We start from the raw sequence: 27,927 nt of genomic DNA on the forward strand, positions 1-27,927 counted from the left end.
TGGCATGTTTTTTCTTCTTCTCGTTTCTCTGAACACGAGAAGTCATTTCCTGTGGCTTAAGCAGTCATTTTTGAAACATTTGTTGTAATGTTTTTAAAGAGCTTAAAGGTTTGGTGGTCATCGTAACCCGGTCCCCTTTTCTTCACAAACCGCTGACTCGTTCAATGACTCGATTAATATTTGACATTTAAAGGTGCATGCCAATAAAATATAAACAGTGGACCTTTAAGTTGCTCCATAACTTGCTATATAAAGAATTATGAAAGGAGAATAGATATAAAAACGTGTATTTATGTCTATATCTTTTATTTTTCTGGTACAGGTTGTAATAATTCATCACTCATTACATTTCCACATGAAGTGTCTGCACTGACACAAAATGTTCCCTGTTTCCACAAAACCTGGTTTGTTACGTTTATTTTTGCACTATATTCAATTGGGTTTTTTACATTTTTATAAATAATTTTAAAATCTGTAAAAAAGTGTAATCCATTACTTTACTTTAATCTTAATTTAATTGTTATGGAAACTTCTCATCTTCAACCATATTGACATCATATGTATAAAATCAAGTTGGGTGCAGGCCTCCTTGAGATAGATAATAATAATCAATATGTGTGTGTTCCTTTAAATTATCTTATAACATTGTATTAGATTAGATATGGCAGAAATCCATATGTTAATATCTTCCCTCACTGATACAATCACCACTGAGAAATCAAAGTCCACCTGCCCTAATACTCACCACTTTCACTGCACTCCACTAAAACAAATGTTCTTTTAAACACCACTGACTCACTTCCCTGTGCTTCTATTAAAGTGTAGAGAAAAGCTAAGATACCAACGTTGTTGACAGAGATGGTTAGTTTCCTTTTATCAAGCAAGATCGTTTACTGTTTAACTGATTGATGAGGAAGTAATACTATCTCTTCTATGTGTTTAATGTTTTCAGCCTCTAGGTCTCTCCATGGTGCTGAATCTGATCATCTATGTCATAGTTTTTTTTTTTTTTAAAGAACAGGCACTCCACATATTAGAAATATATCTTGTATTTTTGTATAGCAACTCTCGTTATCAAGGCTACATTTGGAAAAAGGCATTGTGTTTGCTTTAGGGTTGTTTTTTTCCATGACAGATCGATGAGAGGAAAAAAAGACAACCCTGGTTACACAATGTTTGAGCTCACATTCTCATTCCCTCATTTTACCAGAAGTTACATTTAGTTTACAGAATATACTGACTTTAAGAGACAAAAATACCTTTTCACAGCAGACAATTTGATAAGTCATTGTAGGAAAAGCACATGCATTGCAAATAGCTTTAAAGATGGCTGTAATATTCAAACTTGCCAGTGAGTGTGACATCATGCATGAAACCAGGAACCTGCTACAAAGAAACGTAACTGTAACTCATTTGTGTCATTACACCTTGGCGTTACAAAATGGTCAAAATGTCTTCATTAAAAAATTCTCACAGCACACTTCTGTTGTTTCTTGACTGGTTTACAGTTTTACATTTTAACACTTTTCCTAACTAAAAAGCCATTCAGTCTATCATTACAATAAAAAATAATCCATTTAGTTGGATTATCTTAATAAACTGGTGTTGGTGTTGAACACAACTGGAAAGTAAGTGTGTATATTCTGTGGCCTAAAGAGATCATGCTGATGTCGGGCAGATGTTTCTGGGACAAGCGGTCAGACGTCAAAGTTTAATGATTGTCACAGCCGATGGTTGACCAATCAGGAAAGCAGACGCCTGGGGGTCAACAGCTTCTGATACATGTCTATTGATCTTCTGCACACAATGCTGCACCCCAAATTGGGGCACTCAAACTCATCTGAATAGTTCAATAGAGTAAGAGGCCCAGTTGTAGTCGGAGTTTGATTTCCTACATTTTTAGTTTGTTATTTAAAGAAGGGATATTTTCTACTGTGATTCGACATGAAGCCAGCAGTGGTTCTACTGGGTCTCGTCCTCCTGCTGGACGCCACCTTTGCTGCAGAAGGTAAATCTTCAAGATTGACTTTTATAATTAAAGTTCTTAAAGCTAAAATGTCTTATTAATAATATTATTTGTCACCTGAAGTAATACACTTGGTTTTCACTGGTTGATGCTAAGTTACCCACATGGGTAAGTTAATAATGAGATAAAACAATTGTAGAATGTTAACTTCCAGTTCTGGAGTTAGTTATAGTAACAAATGTTGATTTACCTTTCTAGAATGTTGAATTCAAATTCTAGAATGTTAATTTACAGTTCTAGAATGTTGAATTCAAATTCTAGAAATGTTGAATTACAATTCTAGAATATTAAATAAAAATTCCAGAATGTTGAAATACAATTCTATCATTTTAATTTACAGTTTTAGAATGTTGAACTACAATTCTAGAATGTTCAATTGCAGTTCTAAAATGTTTTATAACAATTCTAGAATGTTGAATTACAATTCTACAATGTTAATTTACAACTTTAGAATGTTGAATTACAGTTCTAGAATGTTTAATTGAGGTTTTAGAATGTCAAATAAAAATTCTAGAATGTTTAATTAGAATTCTAGAATGTTCATTTACAGTTCTAGAATGTTGAATACAAATTCGAGATTGTTGAACTACAATACTAGAATGTTCAATTAAAGTTCTAGAATGTAGAATTCAAATTCCAGAATGTTGAATTACAATTCTAGAATGTTAATACATGTCAAATGTTTTGCATTTAATACTTCTTCATTACATTTACAGTTTTTCTCGATTGCTAACACACTAAAATTATACATAAAGCACAATTATTTTAACTGACACTCAAAGAGCAAAACATCGGCTCAAATCTCCAAAACTCTAAACACGTTTTCAGCTTTTCACACAATTTGCAAATCAACATGGCACTTTTTGCAAACCACTGCACACGTTTCTCCACGTAAGACACAGGAATCTGACATAAAGTCACGTGTTAGCACATACATAACACTGATATTCAAAATGCCTCACACATGGACCAATGATCAAGAAACACGTTCCACCTGACCAAACACCTGATAGCATAATTGTTGGCTCATCAATCAGGATGTTAGCTCTATAAAAAGACCACAGGTGAGTACTTTCTTACAGCAACAATGGAAGCCAACATGGAAGCAAGAGCAAGAGGAAGAGGAAGAGCTGGGCTGAGAGTGAGAGAAGGAGGAAGAGGTGGGGTGAGATTGAGAGGAGGAAGAATGAGAGGTAGAGGTAGTGCTGGAGGGAGAGGACGTTCAGAGGGTTCAGCCTAATCTAAGCCGATTTACTGTTGCCTCTGTAATCCGGACACTTAGACTTGAAAACAGGTTAGTTACCAGTTTTTAGCTCTGCATAATTCATGACATATCAGTGCTTATATCTGTTGTGTGAAACGTATTTACTTCATTACTGTAATTGAATTGTTGGCATGTTGCAGACTATAACTGTACAACAATCCTGCACAATTTACTGACTTACTTTTATGCAACACAGACATTGACCAACCACTATATCGTTGTTGTTTATCTGAAGGACTGAGAAACAAAGAGGTGCAGGTGGAAGGCCAAGGATGAGGCACAGGAAATAGATGCTACAAACTGGGTTTTGGCAAACAATGCCATCACACTTAGAGAGATCCGAAGCATAGTAACTATGTGCTGAGATGCATGTTGCACAATGTTATTTTTGAATAAAATGTGATTTTTTTTTACACAACTAATTTGTATTTCTTCATTTACTGTATTTCTGTATACTCAAGCAATCTTTCTCTGCAGAAACCTCTATGTACAGAGCATAGCCCATAAAAGATGAAAGTGCTTTAGATTATGCTCAGCAGTGTGTAGTTGGGTTGTCAAACAATCTAGTATTATGAATGAAATGTGTTATATTTGGTGCTAAAGTTTGCATTTGATAAGTGTTTATGTAGTTTTGAGTGCATTTCTTAATTTAGCAGGAGAAATGATGTGTTTTGCACTTTGGGTGTGTGGTTTTGTGAATTGTGTTTAGTGTTCTGAGAAACTGAGCAATTTAAAAAAAAACGTATTTTAGCAATCGAGAAAAACTGTAAGAAGGAACACTTGTAGTTTTTACGAAAACCTAATTCCACATTTGTTCATACTATTTATTTTTTATATTAAATTCTAAAAATGTTGTACAACCCTCTTTGTTCTGAAACATACTCCAAAATACCTATTGCCTGTAACAGTTTTTCTCGATTGCTAACACACATTTTTTTTTTAATTGCTCAGTTTCTCAGAACACTAAACACAATTCACAAAACCCCACACCCAAAGTGCAAAACACCTCATTTCTCCTGCTAAATGAAGAACTGTAAAAGTAGCTTGAGTATACAGAAATACAGTAAATGAAGAAATACAAATGAGATATGAAAAATCACATTTCAAAGATAACATTGTGCAACATGCATCTCAGCACATAGTTACTATGCTTCGGATCTCTCTAAGTGTGATGGCATTGTTGGCCAAAACCCAGTTTGTAACTGCTGCTTCCTGTGCCTCATTGAAAATCTTTAGCTTTCCACCTGCACCTCTTTGTTTCTCAGTCCTTCAGATAAACAACAAAGACATAGTGGTTGGTCAGTGTCTGTGTTGCATAAAAGTACGTTTACCACAGTAAATTGTGCAGGATTGTTGTACAGTTATAGTCTGCAACATGTCAACAATTCAATTACAGTAATGAAGTAAATACGTTTCACACAACAGATATAAGCACTGATATATCATGAATTATGCAGAGCTAAAAACTGGTAACTAACCTGTTTTCAAGTCTAAGTGTCCGGATTACAGAGGCAACAGTAAATCGGCTTAGATTAGGCTGAACCCTCTGAACGTCCTCTCCCTCCAGCTCTACCTGTACCTCTCATTCTTCCCCTCCTCTCACTCTCACCCACCTCTTCCTCCTCCTCTTACTCTCAGCCCAGCCCTTCCTCTTCCTCTTGCTTCCATGTTGGCTTCCATTGTTTCTGTAAGAAAGTACTCACCTGTGGTCTTTTTATGGTGCCAACATCCTGATTGATGAGTCAACAATTATGCCACCAGGTGTTTAGTCAGGTGGAACGTGTTTCTTGATCATTGGCCCATGTGTGAGGCATTCTGAATATCAGTGTTTTAAACCAGCTAACACGTGACTTTATGTCAGATTCCTGTGTTTTACGTGGAGAAACGTGTGTAGTGGTTTGCAAAAAGTGCCATGTTGATTTGCAAATTGTGTGAAAAGCTGAAAACGTGTTTAGAGTTTTGGAGGTTTGAGCCGATGTTTTGCTCTTTGAGTGTCAGTTATAATAATTGTGCTTTATGTAGCATTTTAGTGTGTTAGCAATCGAGAAAAACTGTAAGAAAGACATTAAAACGAGTTACTTCTCAACCTGTTACAACAGTGAAAGGCTTCTTACGGTATGCATTGATAAATCAGTGAAATATGAAACAATGGATTTGCCATATGTTTGTAATGCAGTATTTTGCATTGCATCAAGGTACTTTTACATAAAGGATCTGAGTCATTCCTCCTCTCTATATCAACACAAGTCATTTAAAATGTAAACAAACAACCTTCTTTTTTGCAGAGTCCTGTGTTGGTCGCTGTGGCATCTTCAACCCGCTGACCAAATGTCAGTGTGACTCCATGTGTGTGTACTATGGAAGCTGCTGTGGAGACTTTGACAATATCTGCCCTAAAAAAGGTGAGTTCAATATAAACAATACACTTTTTATATTTTGATTAAGTTGTCTTATGTAATTTCTACTGAAAGTCCTGTGACTGAACTTGTGTTTGTTCTGCCCTCAGTTGCTCGTGGCGATACTTTTGGAGAAACAGATGGAATAACAGAAACAGTGACTGCGACTATGATCGAGAGCACACCAAAAGATCTACCACCAACTTTCAACACAGTCGCAGAAACCACCACTGCCTATCCCCAGCCCCCTACTACACAAGGACCCCAGACCACACAAGGGCCCACTCCACCTGTAGACCCTGACCCAGCTGTCTGCAGCGGTGAACCTTTTGATGCTTTTCTGCAGCTGAAGAATGGGTCGATATATGCATTTAGAGGTAAATCTGGTGCTCCAAAAGAGTTTGTACAATCCTAAATCTTGACCTCAGTACCCTGACATGGACTAAACAGTGCAGATCTTTATATTTATATTCAGTGTTGATAATTTGTGGATTATCCTTGTTAAAATTATAGTGGGTAGCTTTGTTGGTATCTGTAAAAACACAGAATACAATGCTGTACCCGCCTCAATGAGAGAAGGAGATAAAGAGTTGTTTATACATTGGTTTTTTTGTAAAATGCTGCATATTATGACTTTTTTAAATGGGACTGATTCAAAGTCTGTACTTTCACTCATAGGTGAATATTTCTTCGAGTTGGATGATACGTCCGTTCTTCCTGGGTACCCAAAACTCATTGAGGATGTGTGGGGGATGTCAGGACCCATAGACGCTGCATTCACACGCATCAACTGCCAGGGAAAGTCCTACATCTTCAAGGTAGATATTTTACTTGACTTTCTATCAGGTAAAGGACATGGAGGGCCAACCATAACACGTTTTAAACATATTGTTCCCTTTTATTATTCTAACTGCTTTGTGTTTATTACTTATGCTCCCTCAGGGGAACAAGTACTGGAGGTTTGACGGCGACGTCTTGGATGACGACTATCCTCGAGACATTTCAGTCGGCTTTGATGCCATACCAGATAACGTTGATGCTGCGTTTGCCATACCAGCACCGAGTCACCTTGGCAAAGAGAAAATCTACTTTTTCAAAGGTATTTCTGAAGGGATGTGAGATATTTTTCAGTATTTAAAAGCCCATTTTGTCCAGTTTAGATTTTAATGGGTTGATACATGATCAATGAATGAATGCAGTTAAAGAAAAAAATCGCCTCATAGTTACCAGCTGCAATATCGTAAAGTGAATGATGTATTAGTAATGAAAATGAATTAATATAGTATAAATAACTAAATGGATGATTCTGAAGACCATTCTGCACACTTTCAATTGTATTCTTCATGCTCATGTTTTCCAGTCAAAATGTGTTGTTTTCTTTTATTAGGGGACAAGTATTACCAGTATGAGTTCAAGCACCAGCCTTCCCATGAGGAGTGCGTCCAGATGAGCAGGTCCTCTCCGTCTGTGCTGTTCTCACGATACACCGACCTCTTCTGCGATCAGACATTGGAGGATTTATTCATGGAGCTCTTTGGAAGCTCCTGTAAGGAAAACCCTTGGGTTTCACAAACATTCAAAGATTCAAAGGCTTTATTGCCGTATGCACAGTAGCTACAGTGTGGATATGGCAATGATTATCTTAAGTCTTGGCTCCTCCAACAATGCAACTTCAATATATATAAGACATAAAACAATAAAATAGTGCAAGATTGTGTTGCAAGACCAATGTGCAAATCATGCAGATAAAGTCAACCATATAAGAAAATACAATAAGCTAAATGTAGCAGAGTATTATTTATGTGAACAAGTAAATGCAGGAGAATATAAATAGAATAAAATAAACATGAACAGAATGTCAAATGAAAGGTTTATTGTAGTAATAAATCAATTGTGAGATGAACAGATGAATGCTATGGGCTATGAAGGCCCTTTGCAGAGATCAAGCGTCTCATAGCCTGTGGGATCAAACCGTTTCTAAATCTCCAATTTCTCCTCCTCTTACAGTCAGCAGTCCTCACACAGGCCCTCGTTACACCAGCAGGGACTGGCAGGGCATCAGGGCCCCTGTAGATGCTGCCATGGTGGGACGAGTGTACATCAGTCCCGTGCCTACACCTCCACCAGCAAGGAGGCGCAGCAGCAGGAGGAGGAGGCCCAGCAAGAAGCGTGCACAGCGAAGAAGGCTGAGTCGCCAAGCGTTGTTCGATGATTTCTGGGGATTAGATGATTTGTTTGACTACAGCGATGTCAGCGATATGTTTGAGGAGAGCACCACACAGGACGACAAAAGCACCCCTGTTCAAAATGTTTATTTCTTCAAGAAAGGTACGATACTAGAGGTCAAAGTTCAGTTTCAGAAAATGGTGTGCTTAAAATTCCAGTAAAAACATTTACAAGAATGAAAAAGATTAACTAAACGACTTGATTTGCGTTGTTTCTTTTCTTTTTATGATGACAGATAAATACTACAGAGTGGACCTGCAAACAAAACGTGTGGACTCTGCCAGCCCTCCTTACCCACGATCCATTGCGAAATACTGGCTGGGCTGCAAGAGTGAAGAGACACCTGGTGCATCAAGAGCAGAGAAGAGATAGACCAACTAAGTCAATGAGGAGAATTTCACTCTGTGTTTGAAGCAGACCTTAGTGACAAGTCTTAATTACAGTAATTACTAAGTAAACATATAATAGCTTGGGTTATTTTTATTCTTAAGGCATTAAGTTAGTGTTAAATGCACCCATATGATGTCTCCTCTAAATTTTGGCAACTAGGCTGAAATTCTGCATGATTAAATAAACTTGAGATTCCAGTTATGTGAGTGCTTTATTATTGTTGTTTGTACAAACACACACCTGTAGCATTCTCTGGCTAGATATAATCAAATTATTCTGAATTTAACCCTTGAATTTCCCTCAAACGGCCAACACAAATGGTCATACTGGTAAATGCAAGAGAAAGTCTCTCTCAAACAACTGTTCATTCACATTCTGAACCCTGTTGGTCTATAGTGTATTCATCAATATCTCTACAACAGTAAAAGATTGTTGTAGGCCTACTGTGACTGTGACCCTGTGCTGTTGACCTTATTCTCCTGTGAAGGCAGTTGTTGCACCCTCTGCTGGACAAAAGATCACAAGGCAGACGAGAATTTAAAGGTCCCATGTCATGCTTTTCTGGTTATTACCCGTCCCCTTGTGTGTTATGTAGCTTTTCATGCATGTAAACAGTCTGCAGAGTCACAAACCCTCAAAGTACACCCTAGAGCGAGTAAAAGTCTAACACAGAAAATACCTGTCCATGCTGCCCCAGAACGCCTCGTTGGAGATTTATCTTTTTCCCTTGTTTACTTCTTGGGTATAGTGACGTATTTGGGTATAGTGACGTAACGTAACGGGTCCGCAGATTGGTCGTTTGGACCAATCTGTGGACTTCCTCACACACACACACTCGGCGGGATGTGGCGAAGGCTCGCTGCTGCGAGGAGCGCGACAGTGTGAGCTGGCTCACTGGTGTGGGGTCGGCGAGACAGCGAGACACCGCGGAACTCAGCCTGAGCACACACACAAACTCCCAGCCAGGCTGCGTGTGTGTGTGTTTTGGGCTGGGTGTTGCTGTGTCCCACTGTCTCGCAGACGGCCACTGGGCTCACAGGGAGGGGGGGGCAGGAGCTCCAACAAGCCGTTTAGGACAGAGAGTGAATACACATGCTATACAGAGATGCTATATGAGAAACCATTGTGAGTTTGGAAAATTGCACAATATAAATCTATTTTAACAGACCTCAACAATGGAACTATGATCAGTAGAAATGGCCATGACATGGGACCTTTACATAAAATAAATAAATGTTTAAAATATTGTTTTGAATATTTGTAGGCCAATATAATTGTTCTTCTGTCTTCGTATGTAATGCACAAAACACAATTTGTAACTATTTTGTATTACTCTGTTTGGATGCCTGATAATCACGGAGGAAATCCCTTCCGGTTTCAAATGTGACGCATGTGTCCTATGCGTTTCTGCGAGCCCATGTTACTACAATACATGAAACCGCTGTAAGCATTTGAGTCAAACATTTCCTTGTTTTCGCGTGTTGTTTTACCGTTTATTTTTTATTTTTTTATGAACACCGGTATCAAAAAGGCCCCGTTGGGATTGGAATCCTGGATCTCCTGTTTATTGGACAGGCGCTTTAACCATCTAAGCCACGGCGCCATGTCACGGCGGGCCCGGCAGAAGGCACTATAAATAAGCACCTACATATCAGTAGGGTAAATATAACCTTTGTTTTATTCGTAAAGCTCATGAAATAATCCACAATGTGTAAATAGGGTTATCTGAACATTTCTATACATTTAATTCACACTTCCTTCAGGGCAATCTCACCGTAAATACTCTATAAAGTCACTAATAATTTTTACAATTTGTTTTTTAAATACGTAGCCTATTTCAATGTACTACAACTCATTTCATCAGTCAACCCAAAATATAATCGATCATTGCAGCAGAAATGTCCAATTCCGACAGATTGAAGTTGTCCAGCTCCGGAAAGCACATACTGGAGAGGTTATTTGTGGACACGTCGGTGATGGAGAAGCTCTGCTGGCTCTGCATGCTCTCCCTGGGTTCCGGATGTCCCAATTCAGCGCAGCGACTCCCAACAGGCTGGGATACCTGTTCTTCCCCGAGGAAAGCCTCAAACTCCTCCGTCCAATCCCATTCAATGAGTCCACTGTGTGGGAACAATGGGCAGTAATCGGTAAAGTCAGGGGTTTGGTAGTCTTGGGTAACTTGCGTTCCATGAGGGAAGCACGGTGCAGCTTGGTCGGCGGCACAGGGCGATGTAGGTGCGGGCACCCCCTGGATGGTGGAGAGCCTGGTGGACTGAGGTAGACTGGGAGCAGGGTAGCCTGGTGGGGACGGCAGGCTGGGGTAACGAGGGAAAGCAGGAGAAAACTGTGGGAAGGGTGGACTGGGAGAAGTTGTGTAGGAGAACTGGTAGAGGAAGTCTGACGAGGGCTTGGGGATCTCTCTGGAGGATTTTTTGCTTTTGAAATAGCGAGCTCGTCGATTTTGAAACCAGACCTGTTGAAGAGAATGAAATGTGGTTATTGTTATGCAGTGGTGTAAAATAACTAAGTAGCTACATATACTCAAGTATACAATTGTGAGGGAGTTGCACTTTGCTTTGAGTATTTTCAATGTTTTGTTACTTTGTACTGCGAGCCTACAATTAATAAATAAATAGTGTACTTTTACTCCACTACATTTAAGTACCATAATGATGTAGCATATTTAAAAAAAAAAAAACGAAATAAGTCTTTAGGTACACCTTGAATAAATCTACAAGCTACCATGGCCTGCAGCATACAAAGTGACCAGCTCCACGTTTACCAGCTTTTCATAACACTTAAATGTATCAATAATTAAAATCAAAACATTTAATATATATAATTCTGAAGTAGGCCAATCTGCATAAGGAGTACTTTTAATTGTGGCTCTTTAAGTACATTTTGATAAATATTTTTGTTATTTGACTTTAGTAACATAAATTCAGGATTTGTACTTGTAACAGAGTGTTCCTACACGTTTGTAGTTCTAATTCTTCTAAAGTGCAAGATAGGAGTACTCCTCCCACCTGTGTTTATGTCATACCGGGGGCATATCCAACATTACGCATGAGAAGTCTGTGAAACTCGTGTCATACCTGAATTTTAGACTCCGGGAGCCCGGTTAAGGATGCAAGAGACTCCTTAATTTTAATGTCCGGGTACTGTGTGACAGAGAAGGCCCTCTCCAACTCGCTCAGCTGGGCCTTACTGAAGGTGGTACGCTTCCGGCGACGGTGGGTGTCCGAGCGTGTCCTTTGAGCAGCGTCATGGCGCACTAGATTGAGAAAAGGAAATTATACAGTTTAAATAAACAATTCTGAAACTTTCAATATGAATGAAACAGGCTGCAATTATAGAAAAAATATTTGTAAATAGATAGAGCAACTTAAGGAAGTGCGTGAAAGTAAATATTTTAAGGCAAACGTCCATATCTTGAATCTAAAATGGTTTGCCTTGTCTAGTTTTTTAAGGGTCAGACACTCACCTCTGCTGGAGTCTTGTGCGTAACCATCGTTGTTGTTCATGTCCAGGCATGAAGCATTCCAATAATGTCCCGAGAAAAAGGTGTTGATAGCAGAAGCATTGCAGCCAGTCAAATCCAATTCGAATGCCATTTTCCTCTCTTGAGTTTAAACACGAGGCAATAAATATTCTTCAAGGTCTCTCCTCGACACTGATGAAGACAGGACACCAGCAGCTTTTATACTCAGCCTGACAGACACAAAACGACCCCCCCCCCCCCCCCACACACACACACACACACACACACACACACACACACACACACACACACACACACACACACACACACACACACACAAACACCCTCCTGCTCATCTCAGTGGATATTTGCAAGACTTACAAACGCGTGCCTTTGATGTGATACAAACCTCCTAACGACTGTCCGGCTAATAGGTGTCTGTTTGATCCCCGGTGACACATTAATGTGCCCATTTAGCCTTGACGAAAAGCTCTATCCTGCTGGAGCAGGGTTAAGATTAAATGTCTTTAACTTTCAGATTTCCAACGTTATCTAGTCATTAAGATCTCCCCCTATCAAATGTGAAAACTAAAATACATCTGGACTCGGTTACACGAGGCTAATAACACGGATGATAAACAACACAATCAGATTTGTTTGAGACTTCAGTCTGTGGCACATCCTCTGCTCCACAGCTCGATGCCTCCTGGTGTGCATCAGAGGGAATAAAAACACTGTGTGGATAGTGGAAGTGTATTGAGTGGAAGTGTAAGAGGCTGCCGGGGTGTGGGCTTCAGTCAGCTATAATGTGCTGAGGTGACAAATCGGGCTACTTTTTCTCCTTCCTGGTCGGTTGCGTTTCCACCGATCGAGACATCAAAACACCGGATAACACACAGTCCAATGCACAGCCAGTTCCCAGGCTAGTGTCAGACTCGCAGTGTATGGGTCATTACAAACAGAATGTAAATGTTTAAACACGTTCAAAACATACACTGAATGAAACAAAAATAAATGGAAACTGCTAATTAAAATGTGTTCAATTTTAAATGTGTGTTTTGCTTTTCATGATTATTTCCAGTGGTGGGAGAATTATTCAGATGATTTATTTGAGCAAAGGTAACAATACATTATTGTCAAAATACTCGGTTAGTTCCCATCTTTGATTATTTCAGATAATTAGTGTTTTGGGTTGATCATCTAAAAGCAGGTATTGGAGATCACGTGATATGCAACTTATTTTGGAGCAATAACGGTCAGCAGATGAGCCTTTGATTGAGATGATTGCCACACATTAACAGTGAAGTATTCCACATTGGCTCCTACTCCCCACGAACAATGGACCATCACGATCATAACTCAAACCATTGCTGGCCGTCACATGACTTCCATTAAGACAGCAACATATCGAAACCAAACATTGATGGACTTTCGAAATGGGGTCACATGATCTAACCCTGACTCTAAACATGTTTGAACAGAGACAGGAGCTACAATTGTTATGGTTTTGTAACCCTTCCCATTTCCCTTTTGTAAAGGCTTATTTGTGATATATATATATACATCATGCTTATTTTATCGTTTTAAAGCTCACAATAGGGTTATTTGTTGCAAAAGGAGAGTTACCGATGAAAATAAGCCACTAGGTGGCAATATGACACAATATATTGAATATAGTTTCAGAAACACATAATGACTATCTATCTATCTATCTATCCATCTATCTATCTATCTATCTATCTATCTATCTATCTATCTATCTATCTATCTATCTATCTATCTATCTATCTATCTATCTATCTATCTATCTATATCCATCTATCTATCCATCTATCTATCCAACTCTATGATAGCATGTTTTGATTGATTAACATCCAAGTTTTACTTCTTTTATTGATGTACTTGGTGACATAACATTCGTTTTATTTGCTTGCTTTTATTTTACATAAACATTCATAATTTCGGCTCAATAGCTCTTCAGAACATATTTCCTCTTCAATAGCAACATTGTTGGATGAGGATGAACTCATTGTATTTGAGTAGTGATAAACTGTGGAAACCAGATTTAATTACATTTTCTATTTTATTTATTTTTATTTATTTTCTTGTTTATTTCTAATTTAGTTTTATTATAAAATGCCTAATTTCCCAAATTGGGATCAATAAAGTACCATCTTATCTTATCTTAAAAATAGAATATGCATATGAAACATGAAAGGCCTTCACACAAGCTACACAGGTACAGGGTATGGTAAAGTTCACTTTACAGACTAGTGACGGATTAAAGAAGGAAGTGGTAGTAATTTGTCATTTTAGTTGGCAACATACTGAACACAAAACCAAATTACAACGCATTTCTTTTTGGTTTAAATGCATTTATATATTATAAACTTTATTATTGACTAATTATACTAAAATGTCAAGGGTCAAATCACACATATACAGTGATGGTGTGTTTTATAGAACTTGGCTCCTTTTCACCTCACACAGATCTTGTTCATGAATTGACATTGTTCAGTTCATTTCCCAAAAACTTACAATACACAAAATCTCCTTCCCCCTGTGTATCCGAATGCTTCAGTTTATACCTCACTAACTCAGGTGGGCATACAGAGAATCGCTGGTCTTCTGTGTCCACACTCCTCTCTAAGAAATCAGGTGACACTGAGGTGTGAATGACGCTGTGTCCTCCTCTCCCTCACCTACATCCTCTCTCCTTCCTTCACAATACACAAACACAGTTTCTCAGCCTGCTGTTTGATGTGTAAAATCCTTCCACATTTCCGGTCAACCTGAAAGATTTTTTGGCCTAATCCCATGTGCTGCATGCTGAGGTATGAGGTTACCCCTTGCACCGTGTCACATGCTGCAAAATACTTTCTGGATCTGAGAAATAGAAGCTGAGTGTGATTTCAGCTGTAGATAAAATAACCTCAGACTCTGTATGGGAATGCAGTGAAAGCATGAGACATGATTTAGTGCAGCTATAGTTACAACATGAATACATACAGTATTACCGATCATTATGCTGAAGACAAGGCCTGCTATATTCTGTCAGCAGCATTTACAGCATAGTTCAGCAGGCTGGTGACTGGTGTGACTCTATGTGAAGATGTTGATGAAAGTATGAAAGCAGTGGTGCAAAGCGGAACATGCATGAAGTAAATTGCGGTTCTAAGCTGGGTTATTCCTTTCTTTCTTTTATTATAAAAGGTTGAAATGTAATACTGTTTAATTCAAAGCTAGGAAGACTACATTCTCCCTTATTTTACGATAGGATCATACGCTGACCTTTCTGAAAATTATTCGAGTGTATACATTTGCACAAAGTAATGGTTCCCAAATGTGGTATAATAATATGTTTGTCATCACAAAGCCTTAACTCAAAATGTTAAAAGCAAAAAGGTTATTATTTTTTAAGTTGCTAATTTTGCACAATAGACAAGGGATTTTAAGGAACTCCTAAGACCATTAATGTCTGTACAACATAATTGTTCAAATTAACTGTGTCAATGTTGAGATATGTTAGTCCTTTGGGGGTCCACCAGTGGCATAATTTAAATAAGTATATTTATTCAAGTACTACTCAAATAAAAAATGGAAGTACTTGTAATTTACTTGGTATGTTCACATGACGCTACTTTCTATATTTACTGCGCTATATTTTTAAATACAAATTTGGAACTGATTACTCCACAACATTTATTTTACATATTTAGTTACTAGTTACTTTACAGATTAGGTGAATAATACAACATTCAAATCGAACCACTTTATAGTTAAGCTATACCCAGCAGTGTATAATACTTAAAAAAAACTTTTACCAAGTGAAACATTGAAGTGATGAACACATAAATGCACCAATCATTTTAATAAAAATGTTTGGTACTTAAAGTATTTTGTTCTTATAATACTTTTGGGACTTTACTTAAATACAATAATGAGTGCAGGTCTTCTATTTAACCCTTTCACGCATAGAGGCTAATACAGTGGACAGCTTTTCAAAAGGTGTTTTTTTGTATATGCATGGGTTTTGATGGCACAGTTGCACCACCAGCCACTACATAGGACCCTATTGCATCATCCTATACACTGCCACTTAGTGGAAAGTCAGTGTAAGTGCATGATACATTTCTCTAAACCAAGATGGACGACAGAAAGCCAGATGGACTATGAGATGGACCGAATCACTCGTCGATATCTTGCCAATCCTTTTATGGAAAGCGCCCCCTGCAGGTATAACAATGTTGGTGACATCAAGTAACAACTAAGGAATCATATAATTCATAAATTGTCAAAGTATTCATTTTATGTTTGCAGGAAATTATGATTAATCACCTGTCTGCTAAAGTGGACGTCATGATGCATCGCTGGCTATATTTAAACTACAATGCATAGGAGAGAGTGGGGTAAGTTGAGCCATTTTTTAGTTATGCTGTCCTCTAAGCAAGGAGAAATGACACATAGTAAAAATGAAAACACACACCTATAATTCAGGATGTCTCCTATCAATGGCAATGATAAGAATTAATGTTTGGTCAAGGGCAGTGAAAATATTACTTCTAAAAAAAAAGTGGTCTTGTTGCTCAACTTGCCCCAGGTTAGGGGTAAGTTGATCCAGGTCAAAACCTGTTCAAACCTGGGCATACCTGTTCAAACCTGGGCATACCTACAACGAATCTTAAAGGTAAAAATAAACAATAAATAACAAACCAAATACAAGTTTAGTTTTTCAACCTTTTTTCAACTGTTACTGCTACTGTTGTTCTTGAAAATACTTCATTTGCAATATATTTTTGGACCGTAAATCAATTGAGTTATGTTATTATAATGACATTTTAAGTTTGCACATCTTTATTTATAATTGATTTCAAATGTAAATGTCTTCAGTTCAAACTTTAACGCGTAGGCCTAATGTCCACCTGAGTGGACATATAAAAAATGTTTTTTCTAAATTTGAAAAAACTAGATAAAAAGAAACTAAAGTTAAAATCTTGTTTTTCATGCCCCAAGAGCAATAAAAACACTTGGTAAAAAAATCCTTACTGAGGTTTTCAAAATGTATGCATGAAAGGGTTGAGTATTTATACGATATAGTATTGCCAGTTGTGTTAAGTAACTAAGTAAATGTATGTGAATAATTATACACAATTTTGATGTACTTGTGCTTTACTTGAGTATTTCAAGTATTGTACTTTTACTCCACTACATTTATTGTATAGCTACCTTTAGTTACTTTGCAGATTTGGATTAATGATATGAAATGTAACCATCACTTAAGTAACACTTTAGTCACATCTGGAGCTGTGATAAACACATTAATGCTTCAATAATTATAATCAAAACGCAGTGGGTTGTGCGTTGGTGTTGGGATCAGGGGAGCACAGGTTCAAACCCCACTGCAGTCAGCATGTCGTTGTGTCCCTGGGCAAGACACTTCACCCCAAATTACTCCTGTGGGGATCCCTGCTTTGGATAAAAGCGTCTAACAAGTAACATGTAATGTAATATCATATATTTCTGAAATGGGGCAATCTGCATAATGAGTACTTTTAGCCTACTTTTGGTACTTTGAGTTTATTTAGATGCCAATACTTTTGTACTTTGACTTTAGTAACATATTGAATACTTGAAATCCTCATACAACTGTATCCCTACACTTTGGTAGTTCTAATTCTACTTAAATACAAGATAAAAAGAGGTCTGAGTACTTCTCCCACCTCTCTCTGTTGGGGGTCCACCTACAGACAACAGCTTTCCATGGAGCCATGATGCTAAGTGGCTAAAGCTAACCGAAGCGTCAGTGTGGTCCTGCCCTTGAGGGGGTGTGACCTAACGGGGAAGGAGAACATCGTTGCTCTGCCTCTGTCATTGTTGAGCCACTGTCATTCCACCACCATCAAGACGAAGAGGGATCTTAAGACATTAACCGCTACTCAAATTAATCAGGTAGGAATATAAACAAAACAAAATGTGCCATGTTTTCTTGTTATTGTTTACTAAAGTAGCCTATGTCAAACCGCTACAGTCAACGACCAGAGGGATTGTGGGAAGTTAGCGAAACGAACAGTCTAAACACATTTTAATTTATAAAGAGCAAACGAGCTTTAAAATATTAGAAAACCAACCAATAAATAAACGTAGATATGGCATACCAACTGTAGAGTAGTTCAAGTTCAGTTACAGGGTTATAAGACTCCGCTATCTGGACCGGATTTTAAGGCTGTATTGTTTCAAAGTGATTATGTGTTACTGTTGATTCTCATTACTTCCCTTCAACTTTGACCCAGTGATTTAGTTTATAATTTCTTACGCAGGTTTCTTGTTACAATCCTATTATAACACATTCTCAATTTGCTATTAACAAAAAAGAGCAGCATCGACAGCAGCAGTAGTAGGCTATACCAAATGGTGGGAGGGTCATTTAAACTGCATTAGTACAAAGAGAGATTATGGATTGCTTTTTGGTGATCTGGTTCCTTTAAAATACAACATGCAGTGGTTTAACTGCCAACATTAAACAACATCCTTATTCAGTAGTGGAAGAAGCGTTTAGAAATTATTATTATTAAAGTGAGCATTATCACAATGTGAAGAAATAAAGCTTAAGAAAAAAAGGCATACATTTATTTTCATTTCGTATACTGTATAAATTCAACACATTAGTACTCCTTTACTGTGATGTTGAACTGAATGCCAAAACTAGTTTCCACGTATTTTCCTGTTAAACGATTTAACATTTCAGCTCACAGTTAGTTTTTCACTGGCATCTTGATCTGGCTCGATCAGATCCTTAATACAACAATATTAGTATGTTTTGTATACTACACTAGTTTAATTCTTTGCAAGTAAACAAAGAACTGCATTATGTAGCCTGAAGCCAATAATATGATATAATTGCAAGTGTGTTTTGTCCTTAACCATGATTTCTACTGCAAAGAAATACATACATCTAAAGATAACTAGGCATTGTATACCTTTCAGGGGTACAGTAAGAAGAGCAGACTAAACCTTTTTTAATATGTTTTCTGTAGGATGTCCCGAGAGCAGCAGGCGGTGGCTCGTGCCAGAAAAGCCTTTGAAACAGGAAGGTCCAAATCTGTAGAGCACCGCATCCGCCAACTGAAGAACCTGCAGAGGTTACTCACTGAGAAACAGAGTGTGATTTCAGCTGCAGTCAAGAAAGATCTCAATAAGGTGAGTAGTGACAATTTATCATTGCAAAATAATCCATACCTGGTCTCCAATCATCTTGAGAGTCGGAGTATAAGAAAAAAACACCATGATACCATTAGCTCTTAGTCCTTTTGTTGCTATGCACTGTTTTAATAGCATGTTTTCGTGGTTCAATCTTCAAAAGAGAAAGAGAGAAAGACACAATCCTGGACTTCTTTCCATTGCTGTCCCTGTTTTTACACAGTTCACAAAGCTTAATGTTTGACATTGTTTAAACAAATAAAAAAATAATGTGAACCATGTGAACTATTGATTGATGTTAACATTTAAGACACAATAGTTCTCAAACAAGTTAAAGATGCAAGTAATATTGAAGCATAAGGTCGAATATAAAACTTCTTAAAAGGATAGTTTATATTTGTTTCCCTAAGAGTTAGGCTAGTCGGGAAAAGAAAATACTGCTGGGTGTAAGGGCAGCAGGACTATGGTGATCTGCTGTATATGAATGCACCTGCCAACTACCTGAGCAAACTAGATGCTGCGTATCATAGTGCTCTGAGATTTGTCACAAACTGTAAAGCACTTACTCATCACTGTACATTGTATACCAAGGCAGGTTTACCATCACTCACTGTACGGAGGCTCAGTCACTGGTACACTTTTATCTATAAAGCTATGTTGGGCAAACTCCCGTATTATATCTGTTCATTGATAAAGCAGAAAGTTGCAAGCAGCTATTGTCTGCGATCACAGGATATAGTCTTGTTAGATGTGCCAAGAGTAAGGACTGTCTTAGGTAAGACAGCTTTTATGTGCGCAGCTCCACTTGCTTGGAACAGTCTACAGGCAAAATTGAAATTGAGCATTTTTATTTCTCTGAATGTATTTAAGGCATGTCTAAATGAAATGCTTTCTGACACTCTGGGTATTTGTAAATGTTGAATATGTAAATATGATATCCTCTGTTGTTTGTATGTTGTTTTTATGTTTCATGTGGAACTAAATGATGCAGGTCTCCCTTGTAAATGAGATCAATGATCTCAAGGGACCAATCTGTCTAAATAAAGGTTTGAAATGAAAAATGAAAATGAAAACTAATTTTAGACACCTAAAAAAACAATATCAGTTTAAGTGTGCGCTATGTTAAGATTAGTCTGTTTTAGTTATTGCATGACTTTAATCTGAAGTAACCCTTTAAAACTTCAAACACCCTACACTTCAAGAGAGCCAAACTATCTCTTTGAGATTTCCACAAAGCAAGCTATTAAATTGGATATGATTTTAAAACGTACTTTGATTTGCAAATAGGCTATACATTGACTACAGTGAGTGAAAAAAAGACATGAGAAAATACAACATTAGCTATGAGGAACCTCAACGTTATTGTCTTCCTCCCCAGAGCGAAATGGGAACACAGCTCTACGAGACTCTGGGTCTGGAGGAGGAGCTCAACACGGCCATCAAGCATCTGAAGGAGTGGGCGGCCCCTCGTCCCGTTGGGAAGAACCTGCTGACCATCTCGGACACCGTCTACATCAAACCAGAGCCGCTGGGCGTGGTGCTCATCATCGGAGCCTGGAACTATCCCTGGGCCGTCACCATCCAGCCGCTCATAGGAGCCATCGCCGCTGGTACTGTGTGTGTGTGTGTGTGTGTGTGTGTGTGTGTGTGTGTGTGTGTGTGTGTGTGTGTGTGTGTGTGTGTGTGTGTGTGTGTGTGTGTGTGTGTGTGTGTGTGTGTGTGTGTGTGTGTGTGTGTGTGTGTGTGTGTGTGTGTGTGTGTGTGTGTGTGTGTGTGTGTGTGTTTGAGGGGATGATAAGTGCAGTAATCAAATATTGTACTTAAGTAAAAAAATATCTTGTGTAAAATGTTACTCAACTAAAAGTACCATAGTATAAGCATCAAAATATACTTGAAGTCCCAAAAGTAAAAGTACTCATCATGCAGATTGGTCTATTCCAGAATAGTATATTTTATGTTTTGATTATAATTATTGATGCATTCAATTATTATCAAAGCTGGTAAAGGTGAAGCTAGTTTGAATGACTTTGTAGACTGCAGGTTAGCTTGTGATTATGTTTCACATTATTAATCCAAATGTGCAAAGTAAGTAAAATATTGATAAATGTAGTCTAGTAAAACTACACTATTTACCTCTGAGTAGGTAGGGTAGAAGTACAAAGTAGCAACACATTGAAATACTCAATTAAAGTGTCTCAACACTGTACAGTACATTTACACAAGTACAGTTCTTCAGTAAATAGACTTACACCACTGAGGATAGGTGTGGTTGGTGAAAGAGCAGTGTGTGTGTGTGTGTGTGTGTGTGTGTGTGTGTGTGTGTGTGTGTGTGTGTGTGTGTGTGTGTGTGTGTGTGTGTGTGTGTGTGTGTGTGTGTGTGTGTGTGTGTGTGTGTGTGTGTGTGTGTGTGTGTGTGTGTGTGTGTGTGTGTGTGTGTGTGTGTGTTTTGAAACAGTGAAGCAAGATTAATCCATAAAATTGCACAAGGGGTCATAATTAGTAGAGGCATTTCCAAGTGTATGTAACAGTCTGTTAAACAAATTAACAAACATGCCGAAACCACCAAGACTCATTTTTGGAGGCAGTGTGCTTTTCAGTTCTCTCATGTTTTCTTCTTTTATTTGTTTCAGTCTTGTTGAGTTTCTTTGTCTTGTGATCATTACCATTTCAGTTCATGGTTAATCCAGTCGTTTCTTAACATTATTGATCCTCAATCCGGTTCAATCGTCTTACTTCCGCAGACACAAAAGATTTAAAGGATTAGCAGTAGGATCAGAATAAAATGTTTCTACACTAAGGCATATTTAACACACACTGCTGCAGAACATGTTGTTAATGGTTACTACATGTCTCAACTTTGTGCCTAGTTCCTATCAGTGATGGCTCAAAGGACAAGGTTGAATCACTCTGCTCTAAAATAATCAGTGAGGCTATGAATAATGTATTTCTAATTCAGAAGCTAAACGTCCTGAGTGTCTTGACTCTCTCCTTTTTGTAATGCAAAGCTCAGTGTGGAGAGTTTGTCAGTGGTTGCTTAGCATGACACTGCAGTATTTGCTGTTGGATCTTTTGTTTGTAACGTGTCCCCAGTGATAGTTTTACATATACGTGTTACAAGAGCTTCCGTGTGTAGACAGCTCATTTGTGTTTCATTTGAACAAAGCGTGTTTACACACAAACATTGCTGGCTGCAGGACTTAAATGAACTGAGAGCTGTCAGCCTGCTCCTCATAGAGGACGTGTTTGCACAGCATGGACTTTATCCTTTGCTCCAGCATTATCGGATACCACTCTACAATCATATCTTTCTAGCAAGTTCCAAGTCTTCTCTACTGATTTATTGGCCAATGCATAATGCAGATAATCAGGCTAAATGTCATGGTCCAAGGCAGTTGTTAACATCAGCAGCTGACACAATGATTTAGATTAAACATTTGAAAAAATATGCTCTTTCCTTGGGATTTGGTACACACCAGAAGAAATCAAATATTGACTCGAATTATTCTGTTGCCTCTTTGCTGATGGTTATGTAAACATGAGTTTGCATTTTGACCTCACAGCTGATTATTTGTGTTCACAACTTGTTCTGCTGCTTCCAAGTGGCCAAAATAACTCAAGGTACAGCAGGTTGAAATGATACTACATAAACGTTCAAAAATAAACAAGATTATGGGGAGCAATGGGGAATTTCTGCTGAAATAAATAATAAATTATACTTTAAGATGAAAGACTATGTTCTCCTATTTTGTGATATAGTATGCTTTTGTTACCTCTCCAGGTAATGCAGCTGTGATCAAGCCCTCCGAGGTGTGTGTTCACACTGCAAAGGTCATGGAGGACCTGCTGCCACTCTACATCGACAAAGTAAGGATGGAGCACATTACATACACATTTCAGTTATCCACCCATTCATAAAAGCAAAACCAAACACTGTTATTCTTCAAATGTAAACATATTTAGACAGAACAGAAAACTGAACAAACATGAACATTTAAAAAAGAAATAGGGAATAAATATGATTAAAAAATATACATATTTCGGTTTGTACGTCTTGTCTACATTACTAGCCTTTTTACTGCTGACGGCAAACAGGTTATCAGACAAACACTGTTTGGACACTTGCAAAGGCTTAAAACATGTAAAGTAAAAGGTTTTGCTTGTCTTTTCAAGTGTATTATTTCTGCAGAAATATCTACACAGACAGCAACACAGGCTAACACACAGAGAGGGAGTCAAGGTGTTTTTCTGCTGAGACAAAAAAACAAAAACGTATCACAACGTATCACAACAAGACATTTATCTTTTTGCTTTGAAAACAACATGCTGCTTCGTGACGTCTGAATGTGTGTTTTTTGTCCTGCTTGTCAGGAGCTTTACCCCGTAGTGACTGGAGGAGTGCCGGAGACCCAGGAGCTGCTGCGTCAGAGGTTTGATCACATCTTCTACACCGGAAACAGCATGGTAGGCAAACTGATCATGGAGGCTGCTGCCAAAAACCTGACGCCTGTCACCCTGGAGCTGGGAGGAAAGAGCCCGTGCTACATTGACAAGAACTGTGACTTAACCATAGCCTGCAGGTCAGAACGATGATTCAATATGGTTATTTTTTGTCATTCGTTTTATACTTAACATTGTTTTCATCCAGTCTTATACTGTAGCTGTTTCTTCCTGAGACCCTCCTCTTACCTCGTCCCCTACTCTATAGGCGTGTTGCCTGGGGAAAGTACACTAACTGTGGTCAGACCTGCATCGCACCAGACTACATCCTGTGTGAGCCCAGCATCCAGGACCGGGTCATCGAGGAGGTCAAGAAGGCCATAAAGGTACATAAGACCTTAAACACAATACGAAAACATTATAATTGTATCTTTAGTAGCTCCCTTTCTTTGGAACCAGCTTCCTGTTTTTATCAGGAAAGCAGACAGTGTCCAAACTTTTAAAAGTGTGATGAAGACTTTCCTTTAAAAAAAAAAAAAAAAAACGCATATGGTGAAAGCTGTTTTAATTGAATTTATAGTGACTTGTAATTTTATTTTATATTCTATATTGTCTTTTATTATTTTCTTGTCATTTGAATGATCTTTTAGCGCTATTTAGTGTTATTGGGCTATATAAGTAATCTTTGATTTGATTTTGATTTCAAAAACAGGTGAATTTGTGAAGGCCACAAAATGACTAAGAACTGTAACTTGTAGTATCAGAAAGTCATGTAGTTATGGATAACACCATAATAGAATATTAAAAGAGAACCTCTTGGAGGCGGGGCAGATGTAGATAGCCTCCTTTCTTTGCCTTGATTACACAATGATATTTGTGTAGTGATAATATTGTTTCCTTTGGCAGGAGTTCTACACAGACAACCCAAAGACATGTCCCGACTACGGACGCATCATCAACCAACGCCACTTCAAGAGGATCATGAACATGTTGGAAGGCAGCACTGTTGCTGCAGGAGGAGACAACGAAGAGTCTGACTGCTACATAGGTAATCCTTCTAACTGCAACCACTCTTCACATGAAAAGAAATCACAAATCAAGCCGGCATTGGATGAATATTGTTTCTGCGCTGTGTTTAGCCCCCACAGTTCTGCGGGACGTGAAGCCAGAGGAGAAGGTGATGCAAGAGGAGATTTTCGGACCTCTGCTTCCCATACTGTCGGTCAGCGGCTTGGATGAAGCAATCAAGTTCATCAACAAGGGAGAGAAACCGCTGGCCCTCTACTGCTTCTCATCAGATAACAAGGTATCTAACATTAATCATAGCACACACGCAGATGCCCAGCAGAGTACTTCACAGAACCTACGGGTAGATTCAGACTCACACGTGTAACGTCTTTTTTCTAAAGGTGATAAACAGAATGACAGACGAGACGTCCAGCGGAGGATTTCTGGCCAACGACTGTCTCGTACACTTCTCTGTAGGCTCTCTGCCTTTTGGAGGAGTCGGTGAGTACACATAGGAATGCAGAAATGGTACCAAAACAAGCATTTTTTTTTTTTAAACCCAGCTTCTGCAGCGATGCAAATAATTGCACATTTTGTAAATATGCTTATTGCTTAAAGAGAGGGAACCTTATTTGGACAAATATTCCTTTTGAACAATAAGCAGGCGTCTAGATGTACATTGAGTCAACTATGTTGTTTCATGCTTTCTTGCATTTCTTCACGATAATGTATTATAGCTGAGTGTGTATTTGATGGTGGCAAAGTCTGTTTACGAGGGATTAATTGATACTTTGAAGGTTGCTGTGTTTTTTTTGTCTCACTGTTTGATATAATTTATAAGGGAATCCATTTTCGATATTATATATAGAGGTGAATTTGTGATGGCGTCCTTTTCATGAGTGTATCCTCATGCGGATTGATGTTTGTGAGTGTGCTGTTTGGCTTCTGTCACCAGGTGGCGCCATTGAGTTAGTCTGCACATTTTGATGCAGAAGTATTACAAGATGAGTTCAGTTCGGTGTTTATCATCGTTATTCATTGTAGTTTGTTGAACAGAAGAAACATGTGGTAGAGACCTAAAGAGAACACAAATGCTCCTTTGTTTTTATCTAAAAGAGGAGAAATTAGATCACTGCAAGTTAAACAATCTACCATCGCTCTAGTTTTCACTAGTTTGGAAATGATCATACCAAAGGCCTATTGATTATGTTGTACCTTTTCTAATCGTCATGCATTTTAGTGAGTTAGTGAGGAAACCCAAATAGAAATATGTAGTTACCGGTCATTACCCATTCTACGATTGTAGATGATACAATTACTATTTTCTGCTTCCCACAAATATGACTTGATTCTTATTTTTTACTTACTTTTGACAAGCACAAAAGACCACTTAATCAATGTTGAAACAAAGTTATTTCTCCAGTGTGCCATAACCACTTTATATAATATGTCTAACAATCTTCCAAGGTAAAAACTATATTTATGTTTAAGGTGTACTTCTATTTTGAAGGGAAGCTGCTCGATGTTTGGAGCAAACTCTTTTCCTCGTGTCTTTATTAACTTCTCTGTTCTTAGGATTTATTATATTATGTGGCTCTTGAAGCAGTCATATTTTTGCAGCTTATAAATAATAACATTCTCCCTCTGTTTTCATGTTTTCAGGAAACAGCGGTATGGGCTGCTACCACGGGAAGTACAGCTTCGACCAACTGAGCCACCTGCGCAGCTGTCTCATCAAAAAGCTGAACATGGAGGGTGTGAACAGCATGCGCTACCCCCCTCACACACCCAAGAAACTGGGCTGGGCCCGCTTCTTCATCCTGAACAGCGTGGACCTGGGCTGGGTTGGACGGATGGCGCTCCTGGCCGTGATGGCTGTGTTGGCTGCTGTCGTGCTGCAGGTGAGTCACACAGGAAGAGAGAAACAATGAAGTACTGCACAGACAAAAATATGTTTTAATTGTGTGTCATGCCTAAGCAAAATTGGAGGAAGAAACAGTGACCACATTGATTGATAACCATATTCAAGCATTAACTGTAAGTGTTAAAAAGTTAAAAAGAACTGGGAAATTATGTTTATCATGTATTCTGTTTCTGTCGCTTATGCCAAGACCTTGAAGTTTAATTTATAAATCAATAAAACATGGACTTTACAGCCCTCCAAACACTGATTACATAATGTAGGATATAGTTGTGTTTTTAAATAAACAAAACAAAAAACTGTGTCAATTCATGCAGGATTATTTTGTTCCCGTATTGTATGGATATATGCATGAAAATATATTTTAAGGTGGAATGCAGTTATTACCTTTTTATACAATTACACAACTTCTGTACATTTTTCACAAGTGTTTGGATGTGTTAACTAAACTTGAAATGCCCTGTATAGTTGGAAAACATCTCAACTTGATTTGCAAGCAGTGTTAACACATGAATTATAAAGAATGTTCTTCCTTTTCCTACAGCATTATCTCCTTTGAAGACCTCCCATTCCTTTCCAGACAACAAGTGTGCCTTTTTAAAGAGAAGAGCAACGTGCATTTCAAACCATTTCATCAAGGAGACTCTGAACCAATCAGATCAGCGTCTCACAGGACTGCTGTCTCAGGTTCAGGGTGTTGTGTTATCCAGTGTCACGTAGCTCACTGCAGCAAGCATCTTATTTTAATGAAGGTAATTATTTATTCCCATGAATGCACACTTAAGTACTTTAGTAAAAATCACATTAACTTTTGAATGTACAATATAATGCTGTGATTCAACTAATGAATGCTTTTAAAGGTAAAATAGAAATGCTGTGATTTGGCTAATGAATGTTTTCAAATGTGAACAATTACAGTTATACACAGGCAGAATCAGAACAAAGAAGGTTTTACTCAAGGGCCAAGATAATTAAGTAAGTCGATATTGCTGAATAATGAAGCCGTTTTTAACGTGTAGGAGTTACCTACAGTTCATGTTGTGTCCACTCCATTTCAATGATAGATGATCCATCAACTAAGCATTCAGCCTGAAGGTACTTCTGTCCAGTGAAGGTTTGTTTTCCTCACAGTGACAGCAGACATGCAGAACATTTGTCCAGACTTCCTGTGGTTGACTAACACCTGAAATAATCTAACACAATTATATGAAGGATGCCTTTGTCTTTTTTCTAAAAACACCATTTGCCTGTAACAAATTTAAATGTGTAAATTGTTTGTTAAATTTTAAACAACTAAATGTTCAGAATGTTTCCGTTTTGTTTTAGCACATAAGTAAAGTTTTAAAGGATTTTTTTAAATACTTTATTGAATAATTGCATGTATCTTTATATTGGATGAATAATGAAATAAATATATTTCTAAATGTTACCGTTTGTGACATGACTTTATATTTTCATAATGTATCATTATAATATTGTATTTAAAGCCAGTTGAGCTAGCATGCACAATATTAGCCTAATAATCAGAAGAAAAGGACTTTATCACGTCAGGAAAGTAAGGGTTGATTTGTAGGAAACCAG

General features: G+C 38.0%; 3 protein-coding genes across 4 annotated transcripts; 2 read left to right on the forward strand and 1 right to left on the reverse strand.

Moving 5' to 3' along the window:
• The first annotated feature begins 1,803 nt into the window (after positions 1–1,803).
• Positions 1,804–8,503, forward strand: vtnb (vitronectin b). Its single transcript, XM_079649861.1, has 8 exons — positions 1,804–2,008; positions 5,576–5,692; positions 5,797–6,063; positions 6,365–6,504; positions 6,629–6,785; positions 7,074–7,232; positions 7,694–8,014; positions 8,148–8,503. Exons 1-8 carry the CDS (start codon positions 1,945–1,947, stop codon positions 8,282–8,284), a joined length of 1,362 nt encoding a protein of 453 aa, XP_079505987.1. The 5' UTR covers positions 1,804–1,944; the 3' UTR covers positions 8,285–8,503.
• Positions 8,504–9,912: 1,409 nt separating this feature from the next.
• LOC307017528 (uncharacterized protein) lies at positions 9,913–12,570 on the reverse strand. Of its 2 annotated transcripts, XM_079647124.1 has the most exons (4): positions 12,193–12,570; positions 11,787–11,975; positions 11,398–11,576; positions 9,913–10,775 (listed from the first exon to the last, which is right to left on the reverse strand). In XM_079647124.1, the coding sequence occupies exons 2-4, from the start codon at positions 11,914–11,916 to the stop codon at positions 10,167–10,169; spliced, it is 918 nt and encodes a 305-aa protein (XP_079503250.1). In that variant the 5' UTR covers positions 11,917–11,975; positions 12,193–12,570; the 3' UTR covers positions 9,913–10,166. The 2 variants fall into 2 exon arrangements, with proteins under 2 accessions (XP_079503250.1, XP_079503251.1); XM_079647125.1 differs by lacking the exon at positions 12,193–12,570 and having other exon boundaries at positions 11,787–12,013.
• A 5,033-nt stretch (positions 12,571–17,603) lies between these two features.
• aldh3a2b (aldehyde dehydrogenase 3 family, member A2b) lies at positions 17,604–27,775 on the forward strand. Its single transcript, XM_079649762.1, has 11 exons — positions 17,604–17,732; positions 18,818–18,980; positions 20,359–20,590; positions 22,759–22,844; positions 23,349–23,557; positions 23,686–23,803; positions 24,324–24,465; positions 24,557–24,723; positions 24,827–24,926; positions 26,088–26,326; positions 26,891–27,775. Exons 2-11 carry the CDS (start codon positions 18,819–18,821, stop codon positions 26,903–26,905), a joined length of 1,470 nt encoding a protein of 489 aa, XP_079505888.1. The 5' UTR covers positions 17,604–17,732; position 18,818; the 3' UTR covers positions 26,906–27,775.
• The last annotated feature ends 152 nt before the right edge of the window (positions 27,776–27,927 follow it).

Source organism: Notothenia rossii (genome assembly GCF_949606895.1).
Source record: "Notothenia rossii genome assembly, chromosome: 9".
In the NCBI taxonomy this organism is placed as follows: domain Eukaryota; kingdom Metazoa; phylum Chordata; class Actinopteri; order Perciformes; family Nototheniidae; genus Notothenia; species Notothenia rossii.